This window comes from Corvus kubaryi, unplaced genomic scaffold (assembly GCF_017639235.1).
Source record: "Corvus kubaryi isolate FWS band 111438036 unplaced genomic scaffold, C.kubaryi_AGA036_p1.0 37397, whole genome shotgun sequence".
In the NCBI taxonomy this organism is placed as follows: domain Eukaryota; kingdom Metazoa; phylum Chordata; class Aves; order Passeriformes; family Corvidae; genus Corvus; species Corvus kubaryi.
Genome location: NW_024581136.1, coordinates 12,837,448 through 12,859,800, shown reverse-complemented (window position 1 = coordinate 12,859,800; position 22,353 = coordinate 12,837,448). Strand labels below are relative to the sequence as shown.

At 63.9% G+C, this 22,353-nt stretch overlaps 3 protein-coding genes across 6 annotated transcripts; 1 reads left to right on the top strand and 2 right to left on the bottom strand.

Moving 5' to 3' along the window:
- Positions 1 to 316: 316 nt before the first annotated feature.
- On the top strand, positions 317 to 12,879 carry CLCN2 (chloride voltage-gated channel 2). 4 transcript variants are annotated; one of them, XM_042042643.1, is made up of 24 exons: positions 317 to 431; positions 4,863 to 5,007; positions 5,471 to 5,602; positions 5,717 to 5,845; positions 6,370 to 6,503; positions 6,590 to 6,667; positions 6,776 to 6,854; positions 7,455 to 7,580; positions 7,648 to 7,732; positions 7,841 to 7,942; positions 8,027 to 8,111; positions 8,189 to 8,344; positions 8,783 to 8,852; positions 9,037 to 9,147; positions 9,375 to 9,588; positions 9,686 to 9,819; positions 9,938 to 10,089; positions 10,168 to 10,273; positions 10,342 to 10,415; positions 10,904 to 10,954; positions 11,612 to 11,650; positions 11,863 to 11,967; positions 12,040 to 12,126; positions 12,206 to 12,876. In XM_042042643.1, exons 1-24 carry the CDS (start codon positions 381 to 383, stop codon positions 12,410 to 12,412), a joined length of 2,652 nt encoding a protein of 883 aa, XP_041898577.1. In that variant the 5' UTR covers positions 317 to 380; the 3' UTR covers positions 12,413 to 12,876. The 4 variants fall into 4 exon arrangements, with proteins under 4 accessions (XP_041898577.1, XP_041898576.1, XP_041898574.1 ...); XM_042042642.1 differs by lacking the exon at positions 8,027 to 8,111 and having other exon boundaries at positions 322 to 431; positions 7,707 to 7,732; positions 8,150 to 8,344; positions 12,206 to 12,879; XM_042042640.1 differs by lacking the exon at positions 10,904 to 10,954 and having other exon boundaries at positions 322 to 431; positions 12,206 to 12,875.
- LOC121671270 (heat shock protein beta-7-like) lies at positions 12,870 to 15,147 on the bottom strand. Its single transcript, XM_042042645.1, has 3 exons — positions 14,700 to 15,147; positions 13,748 to 13,899; positions 12,870 to 13,219 (listed from the first exon to the last, which is right to left on the bottom strand). The coding sequence occupies exons 1-3, from the start codon at positions 15,145 to 15,147 to the stop codon at positions 13,031 to 13,033; spliced, it is 789 nt and encodes a 262-aa protein (XP_041898579.1). The 3' UTR covers positions 12,870 to 13,030.
- FAM131A (family with sequence similarity 131 member A) lies at positions 15,069 to 20,905 on the bottom strand. The gene is given in 7 exon segments (XM_042042644.1): positions 15,069 to 17,082; positions 17,457 to 17,585; positions 17,784 to 17,966; positions 18,227 to 18,320; positions 19,093 to 19,217; positions 20,790 to 20,833; positions 20,835 to 20,905. Coding segments are annotated over 7 exon segments (1,077 nt in total). The 5' UTR covers positions 20,891 to 20,905; the 3' UTR covers positions 15,069 to 16,636.
- Positions 20,906 to 22,353: the final 1,448 nt, after the last annotated feature.

The following is a 22,353-nucleotide window of genomic DNA, read 5'->3' as shown; positions in this document are numbered from 1 at the left end:
GGGAGCAACGTGTCCCAGGGGAAAGTTGGCCCGTGGTCACCCTATGCCGGCTTTTACCCTCACCTGCACCCACTGGTTGCCCACGGGTGCCATCCTGGGCAAAGGCCACTGTGGACGGGGCACAGCCATGGGACAGAGTTCCCGGCCGGACTCCCCTCGACCCAGCCGGGCGCTGGGTGCCCGGCGCTGCCGGTGCCGGTACCGGGAGCCGCCGGTGCCGGGCGCTGCCGGCGGAGGCGGAGCGCGGCCGATCCCTCCCCCGGGCAGTGCCCCGGGCCCGCCCCGCGCGGTCCGGGAGGAGCTGCGGCCGCCGCGGGCACCGGCAGCGGCACCGGCACCGGGACGGCGCGGAGCGGAGCGGCGGCAGCAGCGGCGGCACCATGGCCTCCGAGAGCGAGGCGCAGCGGGCGCTGCAGTATGAGCAGACCTTGGTGAGTACTGGGGGCACCGGGCGGACACCGGGGTAGCCCAGGATGCGACAGGGCGCGATGGAGCACCCGGGGGTTTTGGGGGTCTGGAGGTGCTGCCCTGCTCAGGGCGGCAGAACTCCGCGGTGCCCTGTTTGGGGTGCTGTATCCTGTTTGGGGTGTCACTCCCAGTCCCCCCGGCTGTGAAGGAGCCCAGCTGAGCCCCCACTCCCAGGGCAGGACTTCTGCACACACCTCACCACCCCCTGCCAAAAACCCTCCTCACTGGGAAGGGATGCCCACCCTGTGGGGGTCCCAGAGGCGCCAGCCGGGCACACTCCTCTCCCCCGTACGGCATGTCCCCGGCCCTCTGCCCCCGAGATAACGTATCTCCCCCACCCGCAACCTTAGCCCCATGTTTACAACTCCTTTTCCTCCGAGGCCTCCCCACTGGCACCAGTGTGTCCCGTTGTCCTGGGGTGTCCTCCTTCCCCGCTGTGTCCCCAGTGACTCCACTGCTCTCCACTGCCCACGGCCCCCAGACATCACGGGCAAAGGTGCTTTTCCCTGGCCTCTACTTGGGACGGTGCCCAAGGCGGACGGTACTTTGCTCTGGCAAAGACATGCGGACAGACAGGGCCAGGGAGGTGTGCAGGGAAGCAGGGACTGTGTGGCCACAGAGTTGTCGTGCCCACGGCTGCCCAAGAGAGTCTGAGCAGGTTGCTGTGTGCGGGGCGGGCCCTGCTGAGCCTTACCCACCCAGCATGGGCGCACGGGGCAGCGTCGGGGCACTGCTGCTCTGTATACCCTCTGCATTGCCTTCCCCAGCACCCAAACCCTTCTTCTGGCGGTGCCCCTCAGTGCTCACCCCAAGCCGCCCCTGCCCCGCCGCTGTCAGGTGGCTGCAGGACACCAGCTGGCCATGGGAACCGCGGCTGTGCCGTCATCTCCACGACCTTATTGACCCCACGGTTCTTCCCGGCAAGGCTGAGTCAGGGAGCAGTCGGGGGCAGGAACAGGGGCGAGCTGTGGCGGTGCCTCTCCCCGCCGCCGGCTCCGGACGGCCCCCCTGGGCAGCCTGGTCACGGTGGCTGAGCAGAGAGGCCACCCCAGCCGGGCACCACGGGGCAGAGGAGCCTGCGGGCAGCGCGTGAGGGGAGAGGCACGCTGGGCTGGCATCAGGACAGCCGTGCTCGGCATCAGCAGACTTTGCCCTCCTTTTCTTTGGGCAGGGTAGCACCCATGGCCTGAGTGCTCCATGGTGCCCATCCCCATGGCCTCTGGGCTCAGTGAGGCTCATGAAAGCACCTAGGGCTCGTGGGTGAGGCTGGGTGCGGGCTCCCGTCCCATAGCCTCACACCTGAGTTGTGGGAGCTGCCTGGGCACGTGCTGGGCAGGAGGAGTGCCCAGCCCTCCCCAGTGCATCTGAGCCACCACCTGCTCCTGCCAGCACCTGCCAGGAGGGTCAGGATGCAGCTGGAGCCTGGCATGGGCTGGTCTGAGCTGGGCAGCCTGGAGACAGCTCCTGCCTGTGCCCACAGCCAAGCCATCACAGCCAGGCTGCAGGGTTGTGCCCAGCCATGCCCAAAGGTCTCTGTCCCTACCACATGCCCTTCCCCTCCCCAGATTTCACCAGCCCTGGGATGCCATGGATCTTAGGGCCCCAGACCTAAAGGTCTCCCCAGGCATCCCACCCTGGGGTCCCCATGCTGGGCAGGTGTCTGTGGGAACCCTTGGCATGCTGAGGGTGCCAGGGTGCACATCAGCCCCAGTGTCCCCCACATGCCAGGCTGTCATGGCAGGGAGCAAAAGGCCCCGTGGGGGGGATTAAGCTTGACAAACTGCCCTTGTTCATTGCAGAGCCTCTCAGGGTGATTAGAGCCTGGCTAAGACGGGTAGCGTGACACACACCCCCTAGCCTCTGCCTGCCCACTGCCAGCCCAGAGGACCCCCCACTCCCTTGCCTTTAAATATCTCCCCTAGGGGAAATTTGGGGAGAAAGGTTGGCCGGCATCAGCCATGAGGAGGTGGGCACCACTGCCAAGCAAGCTCAGTGCTATGGGACAGGCTGGCACGGGGACACGGCAGCACCAGATGCCAGTGCCCGCCCCAGGCGCAGCATCGCCCGGGCACAGCAGGCACCATGGGCTGGCAGTGCCCAAGGGGCTGTGGCACAGCCGGTGCCTGCAGTGCAGGAGCCCAGGACCAACACAGCAGCCTTGGCCCGTGCCCGTGTCCCCGAGTGCCCCCCGCCAGCCCCCCCTGTGCCCGCTCCCTGCCCGCCCGGCACTGTGATTGTTCAGCTGCTTCACGGCAGAGGCCGGAGTCCCGGGGCTGTTTGTGTTTCAAAAGGCCTTTGTGGAAAAATAACCGAAGCGGAGGAGGAGGAGGAAGGAGAGAGCCCACCACTGGCCCTCACAGCCATGCCAGGGCTGTGGGCACAGTAGCTGTGGCTGCTCAGCACTGGGCACCCATGGGGGTCCCACATCCCTCCTGTGGGGCTGTGGCATGGGGTGGGCATGGGGTGGCAGGTGGCAGTGGGGTGGCACAGCCCCTTTGCTCGTACCCCTGTTGTTACAAGTGGGGTCAGCTGCAAAGTGAAGCAGAGGGGGGCAAATCCCACCACCCCCAACCAGGCTGGAACCTCTGGCACTGGGCATCCCACCGTGTGCCCCAACACCTGACAGGGCAGTGTGGCAGCCCCTGGCACAGCCCCAAGAGGTAGACACAGAGGTGGTTTGGGGAGCACTCAGCCTGGGGCTGCTCTTATCTTGGTTTGGGCTGGCCATGGGTCAGCAGTGGGGCCAGGCAGGCAAGTGCTTGGCAGGGTGACAGCACTCCTGGGGTGACGGCCCATTTCATCTTCCAGAGCAAACAAGCTTTTTTCAAAGGGAGCCTTTGAAAGCAAGACCCCGTGCAGGGCCGGGGTCCTCCTCTGTCAGCCAATGCTGGATTTGGCCCCTCAAGGTGGCCATGCCCTTCCCCCCAGCTCTTTTCCACAGGGCAAGGAGCCACTGAGCCCATGCTGAGCAGGAGTTTGGGGGAAAATCCGTGCCAGGATAGGGTCAGCAGTGGAAATTAGTTCACCCTCCTCTCTCTGCTTCCATCCCCACCCTCCCTCCCGCTGCTGGGCACAACCTGGGTATTAGACAGCAGAGAATCCACCCGGCGCCGCTCTGGCTGCTTTCTGCTCTCTACCAAAGGGACCTGGGCAGGAGCGCTGCCCCGTGAGAAGTGCACCTTCATGCCGTCCCCACGGGGAGTTGTCATGTGCCAGCAGGCCAGGGGGCTGCGAACAGGACCCGAGCATCCAGGGTGGGCACTGCTGCCAGCAGCCAGGGCTGGGCTGCCCACGTGCCCAGCGCGGTGCCCACCCGTGGCGTTGCCCCTCGGCCGGGCGCCGGCACGGGCCGTGCCGGGGAGGAGGGCGGCTGCGCCCCGGCTGGGCAGCCACGCGCTGCGCTGGCACGGCACGGCGGGTGGGCACGGCATCAGCATGGGGCTCACGTTGTCCCGACGTGGGAGCCTGGCAGGGCCCCCACGGCCCTGAAGCCTCCCTTTGTGCCGGGCCAACCTCTGGCGCTTGGCATTCAGGTCGTGCGGGGGGAGTGAGACGGAAACCAAGCAACCGAGTCCTTGGCAGTGCCCGCCAGCGCGGGACAAATGCCCCCGGCTCAGTGGGGAAGACAGGCACAAAGAGCTCCTGGCCAGCACAAGGGGCACTGCCAGGGCCACCCCCTGCCAGGGCCAGGCCACGTGCCGCAGCCAGGCAGGAGGCACCCGAGGAAAGGGGGTGATTCCTATGTGGGCACAGAGCCACTCGCACCCCTTTGATCCCTAACCCCCTCGTCACAGTCCAGGGACCGCCCTGGGCCTGATGTTGTGCCCCCTCCTCCTGGAACTGGGGGTACATCCTGTCCCTCTCTGTCCTCCTGCCTCTCTGCTGCCAGCTGAGACCAGCCAGCTCGTGTCACCTGTGGCCTGCCAAGGCGGCTTTTGGGGGGGTATCCCAGCCCTCATTGCTCTTAGCAATGTCGGGGTGTGGTGCCTGCAGAGTGCCGGCACAACCCCAATACTAGCCCTCAGAGAGTCTCCTGGCCAAGCTGGCCACGGTCCCATCACTGGAGGCCCTTCCCCACCCTCCACCAGCACAGTCCGGTGCCTGGGGCACCTGGGCAGGGCCGGAGACTGGTACTGACGTTTCAGCTGCCTGCTTTGGGCACGTGAGCAAAACAATCACTATCGATCCACACTCACCTTATCTGCCTGGCTCCTTCCCACGCCCCGAGGGCAGCCGGGCACTCCCACAGGCACCTCCACCCCTTTGGTTTGGCCTGCCTCACGTGGCAGGCCATGCCAGCATGCCCACTGCTCCCCTGACTCAGTTTCCCCACTCGGGTGCAGGAGCTGGGGTACCAGCTGCCCTGACACCCCTGCCTACTCCTTTTTCCCCAGATGTATGGGCGTTACACGCAGGACTTGGGCACCTTTGCCAAGGATGAGGCGGCCCGGCTGCGGCTGCAGGAGGGGGACACCCCCCGACCCCGCCGCCCCTCCGAGCTGCTGGAGTACACCCAGGGCCGCTGTGCCCCCTGTCGTGGTAAGGGTCACCGGGATATGGACACGGGTGGGCACAGCCCCACGGCGGCACAGTCTGGACACGGCTGCCCACCCCACCACGGCGGTGTGGGTAGAGTTTCTCTGGCTGTCATGGGACACCGGCGCCGAGGACAATGCCACCTGCCCGCCGGGCAGCAGGGACACAATGGCCCGAAATAGCCAGGCACACTGCAGGGCCTGGGGGCCCCCAGCCCCTCTAGCTGGGGCCATGCCAGGGAGGCTGTGCTGGTGGGAGGTGCATGCCCGGCGGTGCCGTGTGTGACTGTGCACAGTCAGCTGGCTGTGACAGCTGGACACAGAGGTGCTCCTGCACCAGACAGTACCAGCGGTGCTGGGTCAGTGCTGCTGGTTGTGAGCATTTATGTTGCTGTCAGCCTGGCTCTGCCACCTCAGTGTGCCCATCCCTGGGGCACCCAGCCCTGAACCCGCCCTTGTGTCCACAGTCTGCGCCTTGCAGTGCCAGCGGTTCCTCATCTCCAAGGTGGGCGAGGACTGGGTCTTCCTCATACTGCTGGGGCTGGTCATGGCACTGGTCAGCTGGGCCATGGATTTCGCCATCGCCACGTGTCTTCAAGGTAAGCAGGTACCAGTGGGTTCCTGGGACCGTGGCAGGGCTGGGAGTGGCCATGCCATAGGGCCATGCCATGTGCCTTGCCACCCACCGCCCATCTGACCGGCTCTTCCCACAGCTCAGAAGTGGATGTACGGCGGCCTGGACACCAACGTGCTGCTGCAGTACATGGCTTGGGTCACCTACCCCACTGTGCTCATCACCTTCTCAGCTGGCTTCACCCAGATCCTTGCCCCCCAGGCCGTGGGTAGGGCATCAGGGGGCTGCCTGCACCCTAAACAGGGTGTCCACTCCCTGGGGCTGTGCCTTGGGAGCTGCCTGGGTGTCTTCCTGGAGGTCCTGGGGGTCTTTCTAGGGACATGGGCTGGTCTTCAGAGGATCTCCTGGGGACTAGGATTTGGATATCATCCTGAGCTGTGGGGTTGGGGGTCTTCTAAGGCCTATGAGAGAGGTCTTCAGAGAGTGTCCTGTGAGTTAAGGGGTGGATGTCCTCCTGGGCTATGAGGCTAGCAGGCTTGGGGGTCTTCCTAGGGCTAAGAGCTGATCTTCAGAGGGTCTCCTGGGGGCTATGAGATTGGAGTTCCTGTGGGGCTATGGGTTGAGCTGTGCCTACATAATCATGGGGCTGTTCCTGATTACTGTGGGAAGTGGCGTTTCTGGGATCTCCCTGTGGCAGTGGGGTGTGGCAGAGCATCAAGGATTACCCCCCAGAACCATGGGGCAGTGTCCCCCCTTCATGACTGTTGGTCAAGGCCATCCCCATGTCACCAGGCTCGGGGATCCCCGAGATGAAGACCATCCTGCGGGGCGTCGTGCTGAAGGAGTACCTCACCCTCAAGACCTTTGTGGCCAAGGTGATCGGACTGACATGTGCCCTGGGCAGCGGCATGCCCCTGGGCAAGGAGGTGAGGGCAGTGCCTGGGGCAGGGTGAGCAGGGGCCAGGGAGTGAGGCTGAGGGCAATATCCTCAGTCCCCCTGTTGTCCTCTCAGGGTCCCTTCGTCCACATTGCCAGCATGTGTGCAGCCCTGCTCAGCCGCTTCCTCTCCCTCTTTGGGGGCTTCTATGAGGTGAGCAAGGCAGGCTGGCCCCAGGAGGATCAACCTGTGCCCACCAGCAGGTTTGGCAGTGCCTGGGATTGGGGGGACAGTGCCCACTCACTCCTGTCTTCCTCACAGAATGAGGCAAGAAACATTGAAATGCTGGCAGCTGCCTGCGCCGTCGGTGTTGGCTGCTGCTTCGCCGCCCCCATTGGAGGTAGGGTCACCCGGGGCCCCCCCACACCCCCTGCACCTCCCGCCCAGGCAGCAGGGTCCACCTGGCGAGGCAAGCAGGACCCCCAGGACAGCTGGCCTGGGAGAGGGCAGTGCTGCTCAGCAGGGAGGAGCAAGGGAGGAGCGGGCACCATCGTCCCAGATGCGTAACGTCTGCTCTTGTCCTCTCCCCTGCCGCCCTGCGCTCCAGGGAGCTCCCCACTCCAGTCCCGCTGAGCCCTGCCCGTAGGTTGGTGATGTGTCTGACTCTTTCCTTGCCCTTTGCCTGCTGCCCCATTTGTCTGTCTGTCCATCCGTGTGCGCCTCACTCCATCCCAGTGCCACCCTTCATGTCGCTGCCCACATGCCTGTGCTACCCTCTTGCTCATGCAGACTCGTGCTTGGCCCACTGTGCCGTGTCCACTGTGCCCAGCTGGGACCAGCCACGTGCTTTGCCAGGGAAGCCCTCAAACTGCCCCGTAGTGTGTCCATGGGGCCCCCCATGGGCTGTGCACGAGTGTGGACTCAGGGTGGGAAGCATGCCAGGCACCGGGGCCCTGCCTAGGTTTCTCCACCTCCCTTGTGCACTTCCCCCCAATGCCAGGCGTCCTCTTCAGCATCGAGGTCACCTCCACTTTCTTTGCCGTCCGCAACTACTGGCGCGGCTTCTTCGCTGCCACCTTCAGCGCCTTCATCTTCCGTGTCCTTGCCGTCTGGAACAAGGATGAAGGTACCTCAGGCAGGGTGAGGGCACAGGGGTCGCCTGCCCAGCCCTACTGACCCCCACCATCCCCCAGAGACAATCACGGCACTGTTCAAAACCCGCTTCCGCCTCGACTTCCCCTTCGACCTGCAGGAGCTGCCTGCCTTTGCCGTCATCGGGTGAGTGCGGCCATCCCAGCACCCATCCTATGGCCCCAGGGGTGGCAGCGGCAGCGCTGGTGGTGCTGGTGGTGGCAGCAGGACACCTCTCCCCTTGGCTCTGCCCAGGATCGCCAGCGGCTTCGGGGGTGCACTCTTCGTCTACCTCAACCGCAAGATCGTGCAGTTCATGCGCCGCCAGAAGACCATCAACCGCTTCCTCATGAAGAAGTAGGTGCCCAGCAGTCCCCAGCAGCAGGATGGTGGAGCTGGGGCTATACCAAAATCACCCCCTGCCCTGTGCCACCCTGCCAGGCGCCTGCTCTTCCCTGCCCTGGTGACGCTGATCATCTCCACGCTGACCTTCCCGCCCGGCTTTGGACAGTTCATGGCTGGCCAGGTACCTGCCATGGGGTGACACACAGGTCCCCACCCAAGGGCCACCACAAGCCCCAGCTGATCCCTGCCCATCACCAGCTCACCCAGAAGGACACCCTGGTGACACTCTTTGACAACCAGACGTGGGCCAAGCAGGGGCTCAGTGATGAATTCGAATACTTGGGCATTCTGGAGGCCTGGCACCATCCCCGCTCCAACATCTTCATCACACTTGTTGTCTTCATCCTCATGAAGGTGGGTGCCTACTGACCCTGTCACCCCCAAGGTACCACCAGGAGCTTATGGAGAGGATTTCCTGGATGCCACCAGGGAGATGCCAGATTGTTGCCAGAAAGGTGGCACCAGAAGGCATTGGGTGGCTGCTTCGAGAGTCCACCAAGGTGTTTGCTGGGTGGTGCTGGCATGCCATCAAAGAGATCTTGGCTAGGAGCCACCAAGGTGCCACCAGGGAGGTGCTGGCTGCTTGCTCCTAGGTGCCACCAGGGAGGTGCTGGCCAGATGCCACCAAGTACCACCAGGGAGGAGCTGGCAGGGTGCCCCTGGGAGGAGCCCATGCCCCATGGCAGGGTGTGGTGCCCACGTGCTGCTCTACAGCACCTAGATGAGGGTCACAGCAGGGACAGGAGGCAGGGCTGGGTCCGGGAGGGCAACTAATGGGTGTCTGCCCTGCAGTTCTGGATGTCAGCCTTGGCCACTACCATCCCAGTGCCATGTGGAGCCTTCATGCCCGTCTTCGTCATTGGTGAGTCCCTGTACCCTGTGTGGGCACAGAGGGAGGAGGAAGCCACCTCGCAGCCCACACTGGGCACCTGTGGGTGCCTCCAGGTGTCCCTTTCCCTGGCAGCATCAGGCAGAGGAGAGGGCGTGAGGCTGGGCCGGGTGCCAGGAGAGCCTTGTGCCCGATCCCAGCCCGTCTCTTTGGGCAGGGGCAGCCTTTGGGCGCCTGGTGGGGGAGAGCATGGCAGCCTGGTTCCCTGACGGCATCCACGCAGATAACAACATCTATCGCATCGTGCCAGGGGGCTACGCCGTGGTGGGTAAGCACTGAGCTGGAATGAGGACACCATGGTGGGCATGATTTGGAGATACTGCCCCACAGCTGAGGTGATGATCCCCAGAACTGGGAGTGATGCCACCACTGGGGATGGTCCCAAGGGCTCCGGATGTGGTGGATGCCTTAGATGGGGGAACCCAGGGTGGGGACATAGCCTGGTGGGCGATAGCTGACAGCCCCCCTCCCTGTGTCTCCTGGGGGTGGCCGCAGGGGCGGCCGCACTGTCGGGTGCTGTCACCCACACGGTGTCCACGGCCGTCATCGTCTTCGAGCTGACGGGGCAGATCTCGCACATCCTGCCTGTCATGATCGCTGTCATCCTGGCCAATGCTGTGGCCCAGAGCCTCCAGCCCTCCCTCTACGACAGCATCATCCGCATCAAGAAGCTTCCCTATCTCCCTGAGCTGGGCTGGGGCCACCACGAGTGAGTTTGTGTCCCTTGCCCCAGCCCCAAACCCCTCACTAAGCACAAGGGGAGGGGATGGCATCACTCTGAGGCCACTGCTCCCCTTCCTGGGCAGGAAGTACAACGTGCGGGTGGAGGACATCATGGTGCGGGATATCCGCTACGTCACCCTCAGCTGCAAGTACCGGGACCTGCAGCAGGTCCTGCACAGCACCAAGATGAAGAACCTGCCACTGGTGGAGTCAGCTGGTGAGACACAGAGGGGGCTCTGCCGGCATCCACAGCAGCCGTGGAGTGTGCCAGGATGGGGGGGTGGATGGCAGAGGGAATATCAGGAGCCAACGTGGCCCCTTGCTGTGTCTGGCAGAGTCCATGATCCTACTGGGCTCCATCGAGCGGACTCAGGTGGGTGCCCTGCTCAACAACCAGCTCAGTCCCCACCGCCGACTCCTGACCTTGCGGCAGAAGGTGCTGTCCGAGGATGGGCACCGGCTCTCCGATTCCAGCATCCGCTTCCAGGTGAGGGATGCAACTATCCTGGGGGATGCCCGGTCAAGGTGCCCCCCACCATCACCCTACCACCCTATACCCCTACAGATCAACACAGAGACCTCCTCGGGCTCCCCTGCCCGCCCCGCACTCCGCAAGCCACTGAAGCCGGCGCTGAAGCGGGTGTCGAGCAGCCCGGCTGACAGCCCCCCAGGTGAGTCTGCATGTGGCCCTCCTGGCCCCCCTCTGTCCCCCCCACTGACACCGCCTCTCCACCCACAGCTGGCACCGCTGACCACACTGGCATCGCCCTCAAGAGCCTCTTCTGTGCCAACACCTCCGCAGAGCCCACTGAGGTGAGAGCCTGGCCCTGCACATCCCTTCCCATCCCTGCCTGGCCTTGCCTGGCCCTGCCCAGCCCTGCCTGGCCTTGCCTGGTCCCTCCCAGCCCTGCCCAGCTCTGCCCTTTCTTATCACATCCCTTTCCATCCCTTTCCATCATTTTCTATCCCATCCCACCCCATCCCGTTCCTACCCATGCCATGCCATGCCATGCCATGCCATGCCATGCCATCCAATCCCATCCCATCCCATCCCATCCCATCCCATCCCATCCCATCCCATCCCATCAGATCCCGTCCCATCCCATCCCATCCCACCCCATCCCATCCCATCCCATCCCATCCCATCCCACCCCATCCCATCCCATTCCTGCCCATATCTCCTCATCCTATCCCATCCTATCCCATCCCATTCCTGCCCATATCTCCTCATCCCATCCCATCCCATCCCATCCCATCCCATCCCATCCCAACCCCTAACCTCCGTCTCTCCCATGGGCCAGGCCCAGGCCGCAGCCTATCCCAAGGCCAAACGCGTCCGCCTTTCCATTGTGGTAAGCTGCAGCCAATCGCAGCCTGGGCACAGCTTCTCCCAGCCAATCAGAGCCTGGCAGGAGTTCTCTCAACCAATCAGAGGCCTGGCAAGATTGTGCTTGGCCAATCACGTTGGGCCTATGTCCGTGCAGTTCATTTTGGATGATTACGATTCCATCCAGCCGATCCTGGTGTGCACCGCCCCTGTCCCAAACCTTCCCAGGAACTGGGACACGGAGCCTCCCAGCAATCACAGCCACGGGATCTGCTCCACTTTGCTCAGCCAATCATGGCACACCTTGCATTCTCTCCACCAATCACAAGCTTGACTTGTCCAACTGTGGCCAATCAGGGTGTGACCAATGTCCTGTCAACCAATCATGTTACTTGACCTGCCCATGTCCTGCCTGTACCCTGCCTGCTCCCCGCCCATGTCCTGCCTGCACGTGCTGCCTACACCCTTGCCATTCCCTGCCTGTTCCCTGCCTGCACCCTGCCTGCACGTGCTGCCTACACCCTTGCCATTCCCTGCCTGTTCCCTGCCTGCATGTGCTGCCTACACCCTTGCCGTTCCCTGCCTGTACCCTGCCTGCACCCTGCCTGTGTCCTGCGTGCAGCCGGTGTGCGGATGCACCGCCTGCCTCCCTCAGGGCTGCTCCAACACACCTCTCTTGCAGGAGGAGATGATTCTGGGTGACAAGATGACCCCAGCAGAGGTGAGGGGTTGGGCAGAGACAGGCAGGACCCTCCTTCTCAGAGGGATCCCAGACATCCCAAAGGGGTGCCAGAGCATGAGGTGGGCATGGGGAGGTAGAGGGGGGATAACGCAGATTTCTCCATAAGACTGGGTGTAGGGAGGATGGGGGGGCCCTTGCTGGCACCTGTGGGGAGGCCGTACCCCTCACCCTGCCCAATGGTACCTCCCCAGATACTGGAGTGGGAAGAACAGCAGCTGGACCAGTTGGTGGACTTCAGCAGTGCCAAGATTGACCCCGCACCCTTCCAGCTGGTGGAGCACACCTCGCTGCACAAGGTGCGCCCACACCCCACCCCAGACCCCCACCCGCAACCCTCAGACCCCCAACTCAGCCCCCTCTTCCTGCAGACCCACACCATCTTCTCTCTGTTGGGCCTGGACCACGCATTCGTCACCAGCATTGGGCGGCTGGTGGGCATGGTGTCCCTCAAGGAGGTGAGCAGGGGGCAGGGAGCCTGGAGGGGCACAGAGTGGCACCTGGAGCTGTTTGCCCATGGGTTTGGGGTCCCCGCAGCTGCGCAAGGCCATCGAGGGCTCACTGACAGGCAAGGGGGTGAAGGTGCGCCCGCCGCTCGCCAGCTTCCGTGACAGCACCGCCAGCACCACCGAGGCCGACACCACCGCCCTGCACCAGCTCTGGGACCGCCACCAGCACCACCACATGCCCCGCGAGGCTGGTCCTGGGGGCGACGATGATGACGACACCCCCAAGGGCCAGTGAGACCCTTGAGATCCACCCCCCCATGTCCCCAGAAGCCACAGGGGCCCTCTGGCAGGTGCCGGGGGATGCCCACCCTGAGCCCACTGATGCCAGGCTCAGCACAGGAATGGGCACCCTCAATCCAGTGCCGCTGCCCCCTCCCTGTTCCAGGGACCAACCGAATGCCCTCCAGCCAGCCCCTGCTCCCCAACTACCTGCCAGCTCTTGGGGCTTCCCACTTCGCTACCTCTGTACCCCCCCAGCCCCTGGTGCCCCCCAGAATGGCCACTGTCCTCTCACCCTCCATGGGCACCACAATGTCCCTGCTCAGGGTGGCATAGGGGGAGAGAGGGGCATCAGGTTGGGGTGTCCAGGGGGACATGGGTGGGCACTGCCCCCTGTGCTCAGCACCTCATGGCTGGGAACAGGGGGTCCCTGCTGCCTCTCTGCTGTGCACATCTCCCCATGTAAATACAGAGATTTTTATATTAATTTAATAAAAGGACTTTATAAACAGAGCTGGAGCACTGAGGGGCTGGAGGTGGAGAGGGGCACAGGCTGTGGGCACCATCTGAGCTTCACCACAGTGCTGGGGTTGGCATCACTCAGGGCAAGGAGCCTTTTGTCACCCAGTGTCACTCACAGCGTGGCCTCACTGCGGTACAGCAGCTGTGGGGGCTGCCCAGGGCCGGCACTGGCGCGGCGCCGGGCAGTGATGACCAACGTGCCAGTCTCGGTGAGGGTGCAGCTCACCGACAGCGGGTCCGTGTCCTCAGGCAGCTGGCACTTGTGGGTGAAGGTGTCACAGACGGTGCCATCCTCAGCCACCTGCGGGGAGGCAGCACCGGTGCAGTGGGACACAATGGGGCATGGTGGGTACACAGCACATTCCCAGTTACCCCAGTGCTTCTAATGGGGCAACTCCCAGTCACCCTGGCTCCAGCAGGGAGTTCAACAGGGAAGATCCCAGTGACTCAGGGGCAATTCCTAGTTACCCCATTGCCAGCAGGAAGCAGGCCCCAGCTGCCTAAGTCTTGGCTTGTGGGGTAAATTCCAGCTACTCCAGTGCCAGCAGGGACCGTTCCCAATTGCCACCTCCAGCAGAGAATGCAATGGAGCAGGAATTCCCAGTTGTCGCATTCTCAGTGAGGACAGTTCCCAGTTACCCCAGTACAGGAGAGGTGCAGTAGGGCAGGAGTTACCTGTTGTCCCATCGCTGGGGCACAGCTCCCATTTACCCCAGTGTCAGCAACAGCTGTTCCCAGTTACCACCCCGTCCCCGCCACCCACAGGAGGGGGTGTCATGGGACAGGACCCCCATGGCCGGGGGGAATGCTGCCCCCTCAGGTGCCTCACCTTTTCTGCCTGGATGGCGACATGGCAGTTGGAGGTGGTCACCACAATGTCAGGGGGCTCAAACTGGCTGACGTCGGCCACCACTTGGTAGGTGTCACCCTGGGCACGCACCCAGGTGCCCAGGCTGCAGGGGTACATGGCACCTGGGGACTCTGTGGGCATTGGAGGGCTGCTGGGCATGGGGCCACAATGCCCAGGGTCTGGGGCACTGCAGGGTATGGGAGAGTCTGGTGACACTGGGGGAGGGAGGGCTGGGGGTAGCAGGTGGCAGTGGGAGTTTGGGGATATTGAAGGTGCTGGGGGATTGCAGGGGGAACTGGGGGTCCCAGGCGTATGGGGGTATTGGAGGCCTGGAGGGGTACTGGGTGGTCTGGAGGCACCTGAGGGCACTGGGAGATTCCAGGGGCACTGGACAGCGTGAGGACAGCAGGGGAATTGAACAGGAGGGTGAAGACACTGGGGATGACCAGGAAAGACTAGGGGAGTGGGCTGGGGGAGATGGGGACACTGGAGTTACTGGGGGTGTACAAGAAAGTGGGGGTCTAGCAGGTGACATCAAAGGGTGTGGGGCACAGGGGAGCTGAGGACATAAGGGCAGCCTGGATGGCCTGGGTTGGGGAGGAAAAGCTATGGGGGGGTTCTGAGGACAAAAGGAGGATCAAAAGGGTCTGGAGAAGGGGGAGGAGGCAGCACAGTGGTCCTGGGGACAGCAGGGACACTGGGGTTACTGGGGACTTACAGGGGGAACACAAAAGCACTTGGGGAGTAAGAGCTGCAAGACAGTCCAAAGAGCCATAGGGCACCTGGGGGGCAGTCAGGGTTCCCTCCTGAGCCCCCCCAACCTGTGCAGAGAGGGGGGTCCCAGGCTGTCGCCAGGCACAGGTCTGCTAGTAAACCCTTGGGGAGACCATCCCCAGGGTAGCAGAGCCCCCCCACCCTCCATGCCCTGTACCTGGGTACCCAAACGCCTCATGTGCCCGTGCCCCAAAGGGTCCATGCCGCCGGTCGCCCTCGAAGCGGGGTTTGCCGTGCCCCTGCCCGTAGGCGCTGAGGAGCTCAGCGCGGTACGTGGAGGCTGAGCTGCGCGCTGCCATGGCGCCTGCTGCCCGCGCCCCCCGGGGCCCTGCCGTGGGGAGGGTCCAGCCGCCCGCCAGCCACCAGCGCCAGATGCCCATAATTAGGCACCCTGTCCGTAGGAATGCGAGATAAGGGACGAGGCCTCCGTCACCCCGTGGGGCCGCGGAGGGGGATGCATCCCTGCCACCGCTGGCCTGCCACCTCCTTGCCCCCCACCTGCAAGAAGAGGCGGCCGGCGCAGCGCTCGCACAATTTACTTTATTCAAGACCTGGCAGGACGAAGGAGGGGGTGCCACGGTGTGAGCACCCCACGGATACTCCATAGGTACCGCCACAGCGGGGCGGGGGGCTCAGGCAGCTCCCACAGATATGCACATGCGTGCACATGCCCATGCGCTCCCAGGTGTGCACATGCACACACACACAGAGCAAAGCCCCCACCCATCCACGGGCACCCCGCACCCCCAGCCCAGCCCGGTACCGTGGGGAGCATCCGCTGCCCCCGGGAGGGAGGGGTGGCGGGTGGCAGGGAGCCATCAGCATGGTGTTGGGCCTGCTGGCCCCGGCAGCCCCTCGGTGATGCAGGGACAGGAGGGGCCAGCCCCACACCGGGCACCCCGTGGCAGGGAGGGAGAACAGGAGCTGTGTCTGGCGGGGGGTTGATGGGGGTGCTGGGGGTGCAGGGGAGCAGGGGTGCAGAGGGTGCTAGGGGGCACCCCGGGGTGCGGGGACAAGGGACAGTGGCTGGGCTGGGTGAGGAGCAGCATGCAGGGGGAGAGTGGCCCACGAGAACACGTGCCATGCAGGAAAGGGCGTGCAAGCATTGCCAAAAACTGGCATTCCTCCCCCAAACGACATGCCTGGAACCCCTCACATGGGCTTGGGGGGTCCCCGAGGGGGGGTGCCACCCCCAGCCAGGACAGGGGGGGCTGGTCGCCCTTCATGTAGGCACTTGGTTCCCTGCTAGGGGTGAGTGACTTGTCGACAGGGACATCAGTCCTGCTTCCTACCCCCTCTCTCCACCCTGCATTGCCTCATAGCAGACTTGGGGCCCCTGGCTGGGCTGAGCCCCGTGCTGCAGGGCTGGCTTGGGGCTGCTCTCCTGGTGGCCCAAAGCCCCCAGCCTGGCAGCCTGTGCCCACCTGGCCCTGCAGTCTTCCCGTGCCAGCCCCATGCATGTACAAAAGGGTAGGAAGTCCCAGCACCGCAGCACACCCACAGCACCCCTGGCACCCCCACAGCTCCCCTCCAGCAGCTCCATGCTCCAAGGCAGCAGTTCACAGTTTTAAACACGGTCCAATAAAAGTTGGCCAGGGAGAGAGGAGAAAAGCCCTTCCCACACCCAAAACCCCCACCACCACCCTGGCTCGGGGTGGTAGAGGCACCACGGGATACTTGGAGAGTTTCAGCCATGCCATTGTGGGGGAGGGAACTGTGCCCAAAAGGGGAGCCCAGGGTGGTTTGGGGGAGAACATGCGAACAACCAGCCCCAATTATTTAGTCTTGTCAGTTTTTGGGGGCACATCTGGGCATCAGGGCAGGGGACAGACCCCCCCCCAAGCCCTTCCCTGCACCCCTTCCCTGCTCTCATGCAAAAATCCAGGAGGGCAACGATGTGGCCAAGCAGGGCCGGGGCATGGTGGGGGCACACTGGCTGGGGGGGCTGCAGTGGCCCCCTGAACCCCTCCTGCGCCCGGATAGCGAGGGGGAGCAGTGGCAGGGCCTGTCCCTCATCCAGCGTGGGGTCTGGCCAGAGGGCTTCGGCAGGGGACCTGGACCCCCACCAGGAGAGGAAGGGCACCCCAGGAGGCATCAGGGCTCTTCGGCCTCCTCCTCCTCCTCCAGCGATGCCACCCCGGAGGAGGCGACGTCAGAGATTTTCCGGCGGAGTGGGAAGTCATTGCTCAGCACCACCTCGTCCTCCGTGGGCGAGAGACAGGCTTCGGCGTAGGACACGGAGTAGAGGGAGTCCTGGCACCGGAGCCGTGTCAGGCCCCGCAAGGCACTTTGGCTGGCTGGGGGCGGCAGCTTGGGCAGCAGCAGGTCCTCACCCCCCAGGGAGCCCAGCAGTTTGGCAGTGAGTTCGGAGGGCGACACCATCTCCAGGCTGCAGAGGCTGGAGCAGAGAGTCTCAGGGGAGAGGGTGTGCGAGGAGTCGCTCTCGGGCTCGCAGGAGCCGTGCCGCACGCCCAGCTGGCACAGGTGGCCCTGCAGCAGGTCTCGCAGCAGCGCGCTGGCGGGCATCGTGCCTGTCAGCTCTGTGGGAAACCAGGATGTCTGGGTCAGTCCAGGGCTGAGGGCACCAGGGATGTCAGCTGCCCCCTGCCCTGTGCCCTGCAGGCTGGGAGCAGTCCCATGCCTGCTTTGCACACAAATTGCTGCATGCAGGGCACTGGTAACCATCAAAGGAAAAGCAAAACACTCTCTGGCACCACAGAGGTGTTGCATTTAAGGGTTTCCCCATCCCTGGCTCAGGCACTGTTTGCCACGGTGCCAGGCAGGGCCACTGCCTGTATGGGGCTGGCCAGGCTGGGCAATATGCCAGCCAACGGGCATCCCATTCCTTTACCCCTCAGTAGTGGGACACCCACACCAGCAGTGGCACAACTTGCCCACTCCCCACAGCACCTACCGGTGGGCTGGGAGCTCTCTGTGGAGGGCATGAAGTCCTCATCGTAGGACTCATCATTGGAGTCGTCCCCATCCACTGAGGACCAGGCTCGCAGCTTGGCCTCAGCGATGGCAAACTGCTCCGCCACACCTGGCACAGGACAGGCACGGGTCAAACGCATGCAGGGAGGTGCCCCCAAAATCCCACTGCCCTGGCACCTCTCTGCCCATAGTGCCATGGTATGGATGGATGAATGGACAGATGGATGCATGGGGACAGCCCATCCCACCGCCCCTGCCCTGAGCCGCAGTGGGGACCATGCCCACCAGCTGTGCCCGTGGTGCCTACCAGCAGCGAATCGCGCTTCCTGCTCGCCCTCGCTCAGGTGGCAGTAGGAGCTGAAGGCGCTCTCCAGGGCAGAAGGTGACTCCACTGGCTTACACCAGCCCTTCCACTCGATGAGGTGGGCAACGCGGCCCTGTGCCATGGCCGTCGGCTTCGTCACGTGCTCCTTCACCACCTGCGAGATGCCTATGGGATGTGCCCCAACGTCAGCATGTGCCAGGGCACCCCAAGTCCCCAACACAGGGCCCATAACCCTGAGATCCAGCACTCCCTGCCTCCAGTCCACAGGACCTGGCACCCCCATGCCCTCCTCTTGGATGCCACCAGTGACCCCTTGGGCTCCCCTCCAACTCCAGACAGGTGACCTCCAGGCTCTCCCCAGAGGCCCAGACTCCTCAGCTCAGGAGAGCCCCCTTTCCCAGATGAGCCCCTGGGTGAGCAGTTACCGTGCAGTGAGGAGCGGGCCAGGGCAGCGATCTCCTGGATGGTCAGCGCGCGCCGTGACTTGGGCAGCATCTCGACAGTGTCCTCAACATTGACCTGCCAGAGTGGGCAGTGTGGTCACAGCCTGGGTACCATTCCCCTTCTGGGAGCCCCATGCTCCAGGAGGGGGCTTGTCCTGCTTGGTGCCCACCCCGGGGACCATTACAGGCATCCGTGTGTGCAGAGGGATGGTCACAGCAGGGCACCTGTGCCTGTGTGCACACTCCCACAGTGTCAGCACACCCGTACGCTGACACTGTGCACACACCTGCACATGCCTCCTCAGGTAACCACATCTACACACACACAGGCAGTCAGACACGCAAACTGACCATAAGCACACACCTGCACACTCACACCTGAACTCACTGTACACACACGTGCACCTGCACGCTTGTGTGCACTCACATGTGTACGGGCCCCGTGCTACTTGGTGTCGCACACACGTGTGTGCCCTCCCCAGCTCGGGCACGCACACATGCACGTGCAAGACCACCACAGCCTGGCTCCCCAGCACCCACTCCCTGGCAGCACACACCATGCCAGGACACCCTGTTGTATGTCCCCATTGCTATCCCAGCCGTGCCAGGCCCAGAGCCCATGGCCACGGGGGAAGCAATGTGGGATTTGGAGGCGCGCAACAAATTGCATTGCCATGGCAACAAGGCACCGTGGACTGATTTCTCCCAGGATACAGCCCGGCTCATGGCTGACGTCAGAGCAGCCCTGAGCCACTGCGAGCTGGCAGGGCCATGGCCAGAACGGGTGCCCCGCCATGGGGTACCGGCACACGGACACCTCAGCCGGGCACGGCCAGGCTCAGTGGTACCTGGAGGAAGTCCTGGCTGTCGAAGGAGGCCTGGCGCACCAGCCGGGGCAGCGGGCGGGCAACACTCAGGGGTGACAGTGCCTTCACCTCCTTCCACTCCACACACAGCGTTGTGTCCACGGCCACTGCAGGAAGAGCCGAGGCCAACCTCAGCACCTCCGCTTCTCCAGCAGCCCTCTCAGTCCCCCAGCCACTGACCCCATGGTAGCGGCTTCTTGTCCAGTCTGAGACCAGACACAACTCGTTGCTGCAGCACTGGTGACTCACGCCCGGGCAACTCTTCCGCCTGTGTCAGCAGTAACGCACGTCCCCAGCCTGGCACTGGGGACCAGGCGCCCATCCCAGCTTGGCAGCTGCTGTGGGAGGGGTGGGGGCAGCTGGACCAGGCCAGACTGGGCCAGGTGCTGGGTGTGTGGAGGGAGGCAGCACTGGGCCATGCTTGCAGGGGGCTGCTGCTCCTCCACTATGTCCAAAATCCCCCTCTCCAAGGAGGTCAGGAGGGAAAGGAGCAAGAAGGGATAGGGTCAATAAAAGCACCTACACCCATCCTTCACCACAACAGCTTGACCTCCTGGCACTGACACTTCAAACAGATGGATGCCCACACCCTCAGGCACTGACTCCCAAGCACTGGGGATCTCCTGTCAATGCAGTTCCCAGGAAAGGTCAGTCCCAAAGGGGCCAAGACAGGGGATCCCTCAGGAGCCTCATTTCCCCTGCACCAAGGTGGGCACGGCTGACGTAAACCAGCTGTGAGGTGGGATACAGGGGAGCTCATAAGTGCTGCCTCCCACCCATATCTAAGGGTACACCCTGCCTCCTTGGGAAATTGCAGAGAGGATCGCCCCCACTCCCAGCTGTGGGCAGGGGCACCCTGTGGTGACATCCTAGCAACAACACCCCCAGGGCCCCTCCGGCACGTCTGCAACACTCTCAACACTGTCCTAGCCCCCACCAACCCAGCCTCCAGAACACCTTCGGATCACAGCCCCCGTCCCTCCTGCAGCACCCCCAGGACATCTGCAGCACCCCCGCTGCACCCCACACACTGCAGCAAACCCCTACCTCCAATAGTCCCCTGAACAACTCCATCTCTCTCATAGCTAACCCATAACCTCTCAGGACTCTGACCGGCACAACACTCCCTTCCCAGCCCCTTTGCACCCCCATCCCCCAGCTGCCCCCGAGCTGCAGGCCAACTGCTCCAATCCCCCCAGCCTCTACACGTCCGCACCCCCCCCCATATTTCCCTGCACTCCCTGGGCCACCCAGCTGCTCCAGAGCAGCACCCCCAGCTCCCAAACCCCCACCCATCTATAGCCCCCATCACCCTATACGTAGCCAAGTCCTCCAGAGCCCTCAAGCTCTCTGTATACACAACACACTTAGATACCCCAATTCTGAGTACCCCCCCACCTCCGTGACTCCCTATACCCCGCAGCCCTCACAGCCTCCTAAATCCCCATACACCACCAGTCCATCCCCCGGATCCCCCTCAGCTCCCTGCTCTCCACCCTCCCCTATCCCCCAGCGTCCATAGCCCCCCACACCCCTATCGTATCACCTCCAACCCCTCGGCCGCCCCAGCAGCCCCTGCACGGTCCCCTCCCCATACTCAAGTTCCCCTAACACCCTCCGTACCCTAGGACCCCCTATTCCCTCAAGCCCCCGGTCCCATGCCGGTGTCGCTCACCCACCGATGGTGGTTTTGGAGCCGATGCAGCCCATGCTCCCGGGGGGGCCCCGGTGCGGGCACTACCGCCGGCTCCGCGCCGCCCACATCGCCCCCCGGCCGCATGGGCGGCCCCGGACAGCGCCCGCGCCCCGCCGGAGCCGCTGCCGAGCCGGGCCGGGCCGCGGTATCGAAGCCCCGAGCGGAACCGGAGCCCCGAGCGGTGCCTGCGCCGGGCCGGGAGCAGCACGTCCAGAGACGTCACTGCTGGGGGAGGAAGAGGAGGGAGAGGGGGAGGCGGGAAGAAGAGGAGGAAGAAAAGGAGGAGAATGTGCGGGAGGAAGGCTGAGAAAGAGGAGGCGGAGGGGATGAAGGATGAGGGAGAGGGAGGAAGGGGAGAACAGGGGAAAGGGAGGCCGGGAGGAAGAGGAGGAAGGGGAGGTGAGGAGAGAGGTGAAGGGGGGATGAAGGCAGCCGGGGAGGATGAAGGAAGAGGGGGGCTGAAGGAAGAGGAAGAGGGGGACGGAGGAAGAGGAGGGGGCGCGGAGAGGAGGAGGATGGACGGAGGAAGAGGAGGGGGCTGAGGAGGGGAAGAAGGCCGGGCACCGCGGAGAGCGCCGTGCCAGCACCGCGGACAGCGCCGCCCCGCCCGGCCCCGGTGCACCCCCCGGGGGGGAGGGGGGCGAACAAGGGCTGGGACCCTGCAGAAACAGGGCACCCCTCAGCCCCAGGCGTGCCTGCACCTACCCTCCCCCGAGGGTGTGGTGGTGCAGCACACAGCCACTGGCACAGCCTCCCACCGCCATGGAACTGGGCTGGGGACAGGTGGGTGCAGGCTTTGGCACATCACGTCTGACAGCAACGGCCCCTGCAGGAGTTGCAGGCCAGCGCTGATGGGTCAGCCTGTGTTCATTCTGAAACCTACTGATGGTAATTAATGCTGTGGTACCTTTTCCCTGGCACAGGAGGGCACTGCTGGGGTGCCACCCTCTCTCTCCCTTGGCAAGCAGGTTACCCAAACAGCTCAAAGGGCCTCCCTCTCTCGTTACTCACTCATTCCCAGTCATGGAGGGAGTTCCTGCTCAGTCCCCAGCCCCAGGCCTTTCCCTGCCAACTGCTTCCCAGCATGAGTGATGCCAGGGCTGCAGCTCAGACAGATCAGCCTCTAATCTAGGGAACAGCCTCTGGTTAATTATTCTGTACCCTCTGGGCCATGGCCAGGGTGACTCAGCAAGAGGCAGCCCAAGGCATCAAAGACTGGCCTCCAGCCCCAAGGGGGACCAGCCTCTGTTGCCAACAGGGATACCCCACAAGGGAACCCCAGCAGCGACCAGCTGTGCCCCATCTCCACTCCAACTGCAAGACAAGGCAGGAGGGGGCTGATAGAAAAATGCCCTCCCACACTGAAAGGCGTAGAGGGAACCTGGTACTCATCTCCCATCTCCTGTCCCGAGGAGACCATGCAGGTTCCACCACTCGTGCCTGTGGGAAAAGGGACATTTGGGGACATCAGGGCTCTCCTCCACAGCCAGGCTGCTGGCAGGGCTGTCTTGTCCACCACCAGAGACCCTGTGCCAGGCAGTGCCAGC

Bases quoted from the DNA above. Each gene is read 5' to 3' on its own strand.
- LOC121671270 (XM_042042645.1), bottom strand. From the start codon at position 15,147: ATGGAGTATCCGTGGGGTGCTCACACCGTGGCACCCCCTCCTTCGTCC. The intron at 13,900-14,699 runs GTACAGGGCATG...CAATGCCCACAG, and splicing joins TGAGGCGTTTGGGTACCCAG to AGTCCCCAGGTGCCATGTAC. The intron at 13,220-13,747 runs GTGAGGCACCTG...GCCTCCCCGCAG, and splicing joins TCGCCATCCAGGCAGAAAAG to GTGGCTGAGGATGGCACCGT.
- CLCN2 (XM_042042643.1), top strand. From the start codon at position 381: ATGGCCTCCGAGAGCGAGGCGCAGCGGGCGCTGCAGTATGAGCAGACC. The intron at 7,733-7,840 runs GTGAGTGCGGCC...GGCTCTGCCCAG, and splicing joins CCTGCCTTTGCCGTCATCGG to GATCGCCAGCGGCTTCGGGG. The intron at 10,090-10,167 runs GTGAGGGATGCA...ATACCCCTACAG, and splicing joins ATTCCAGCATCCGCTTCCAG to ATCAACACAGAGACCTCCTC.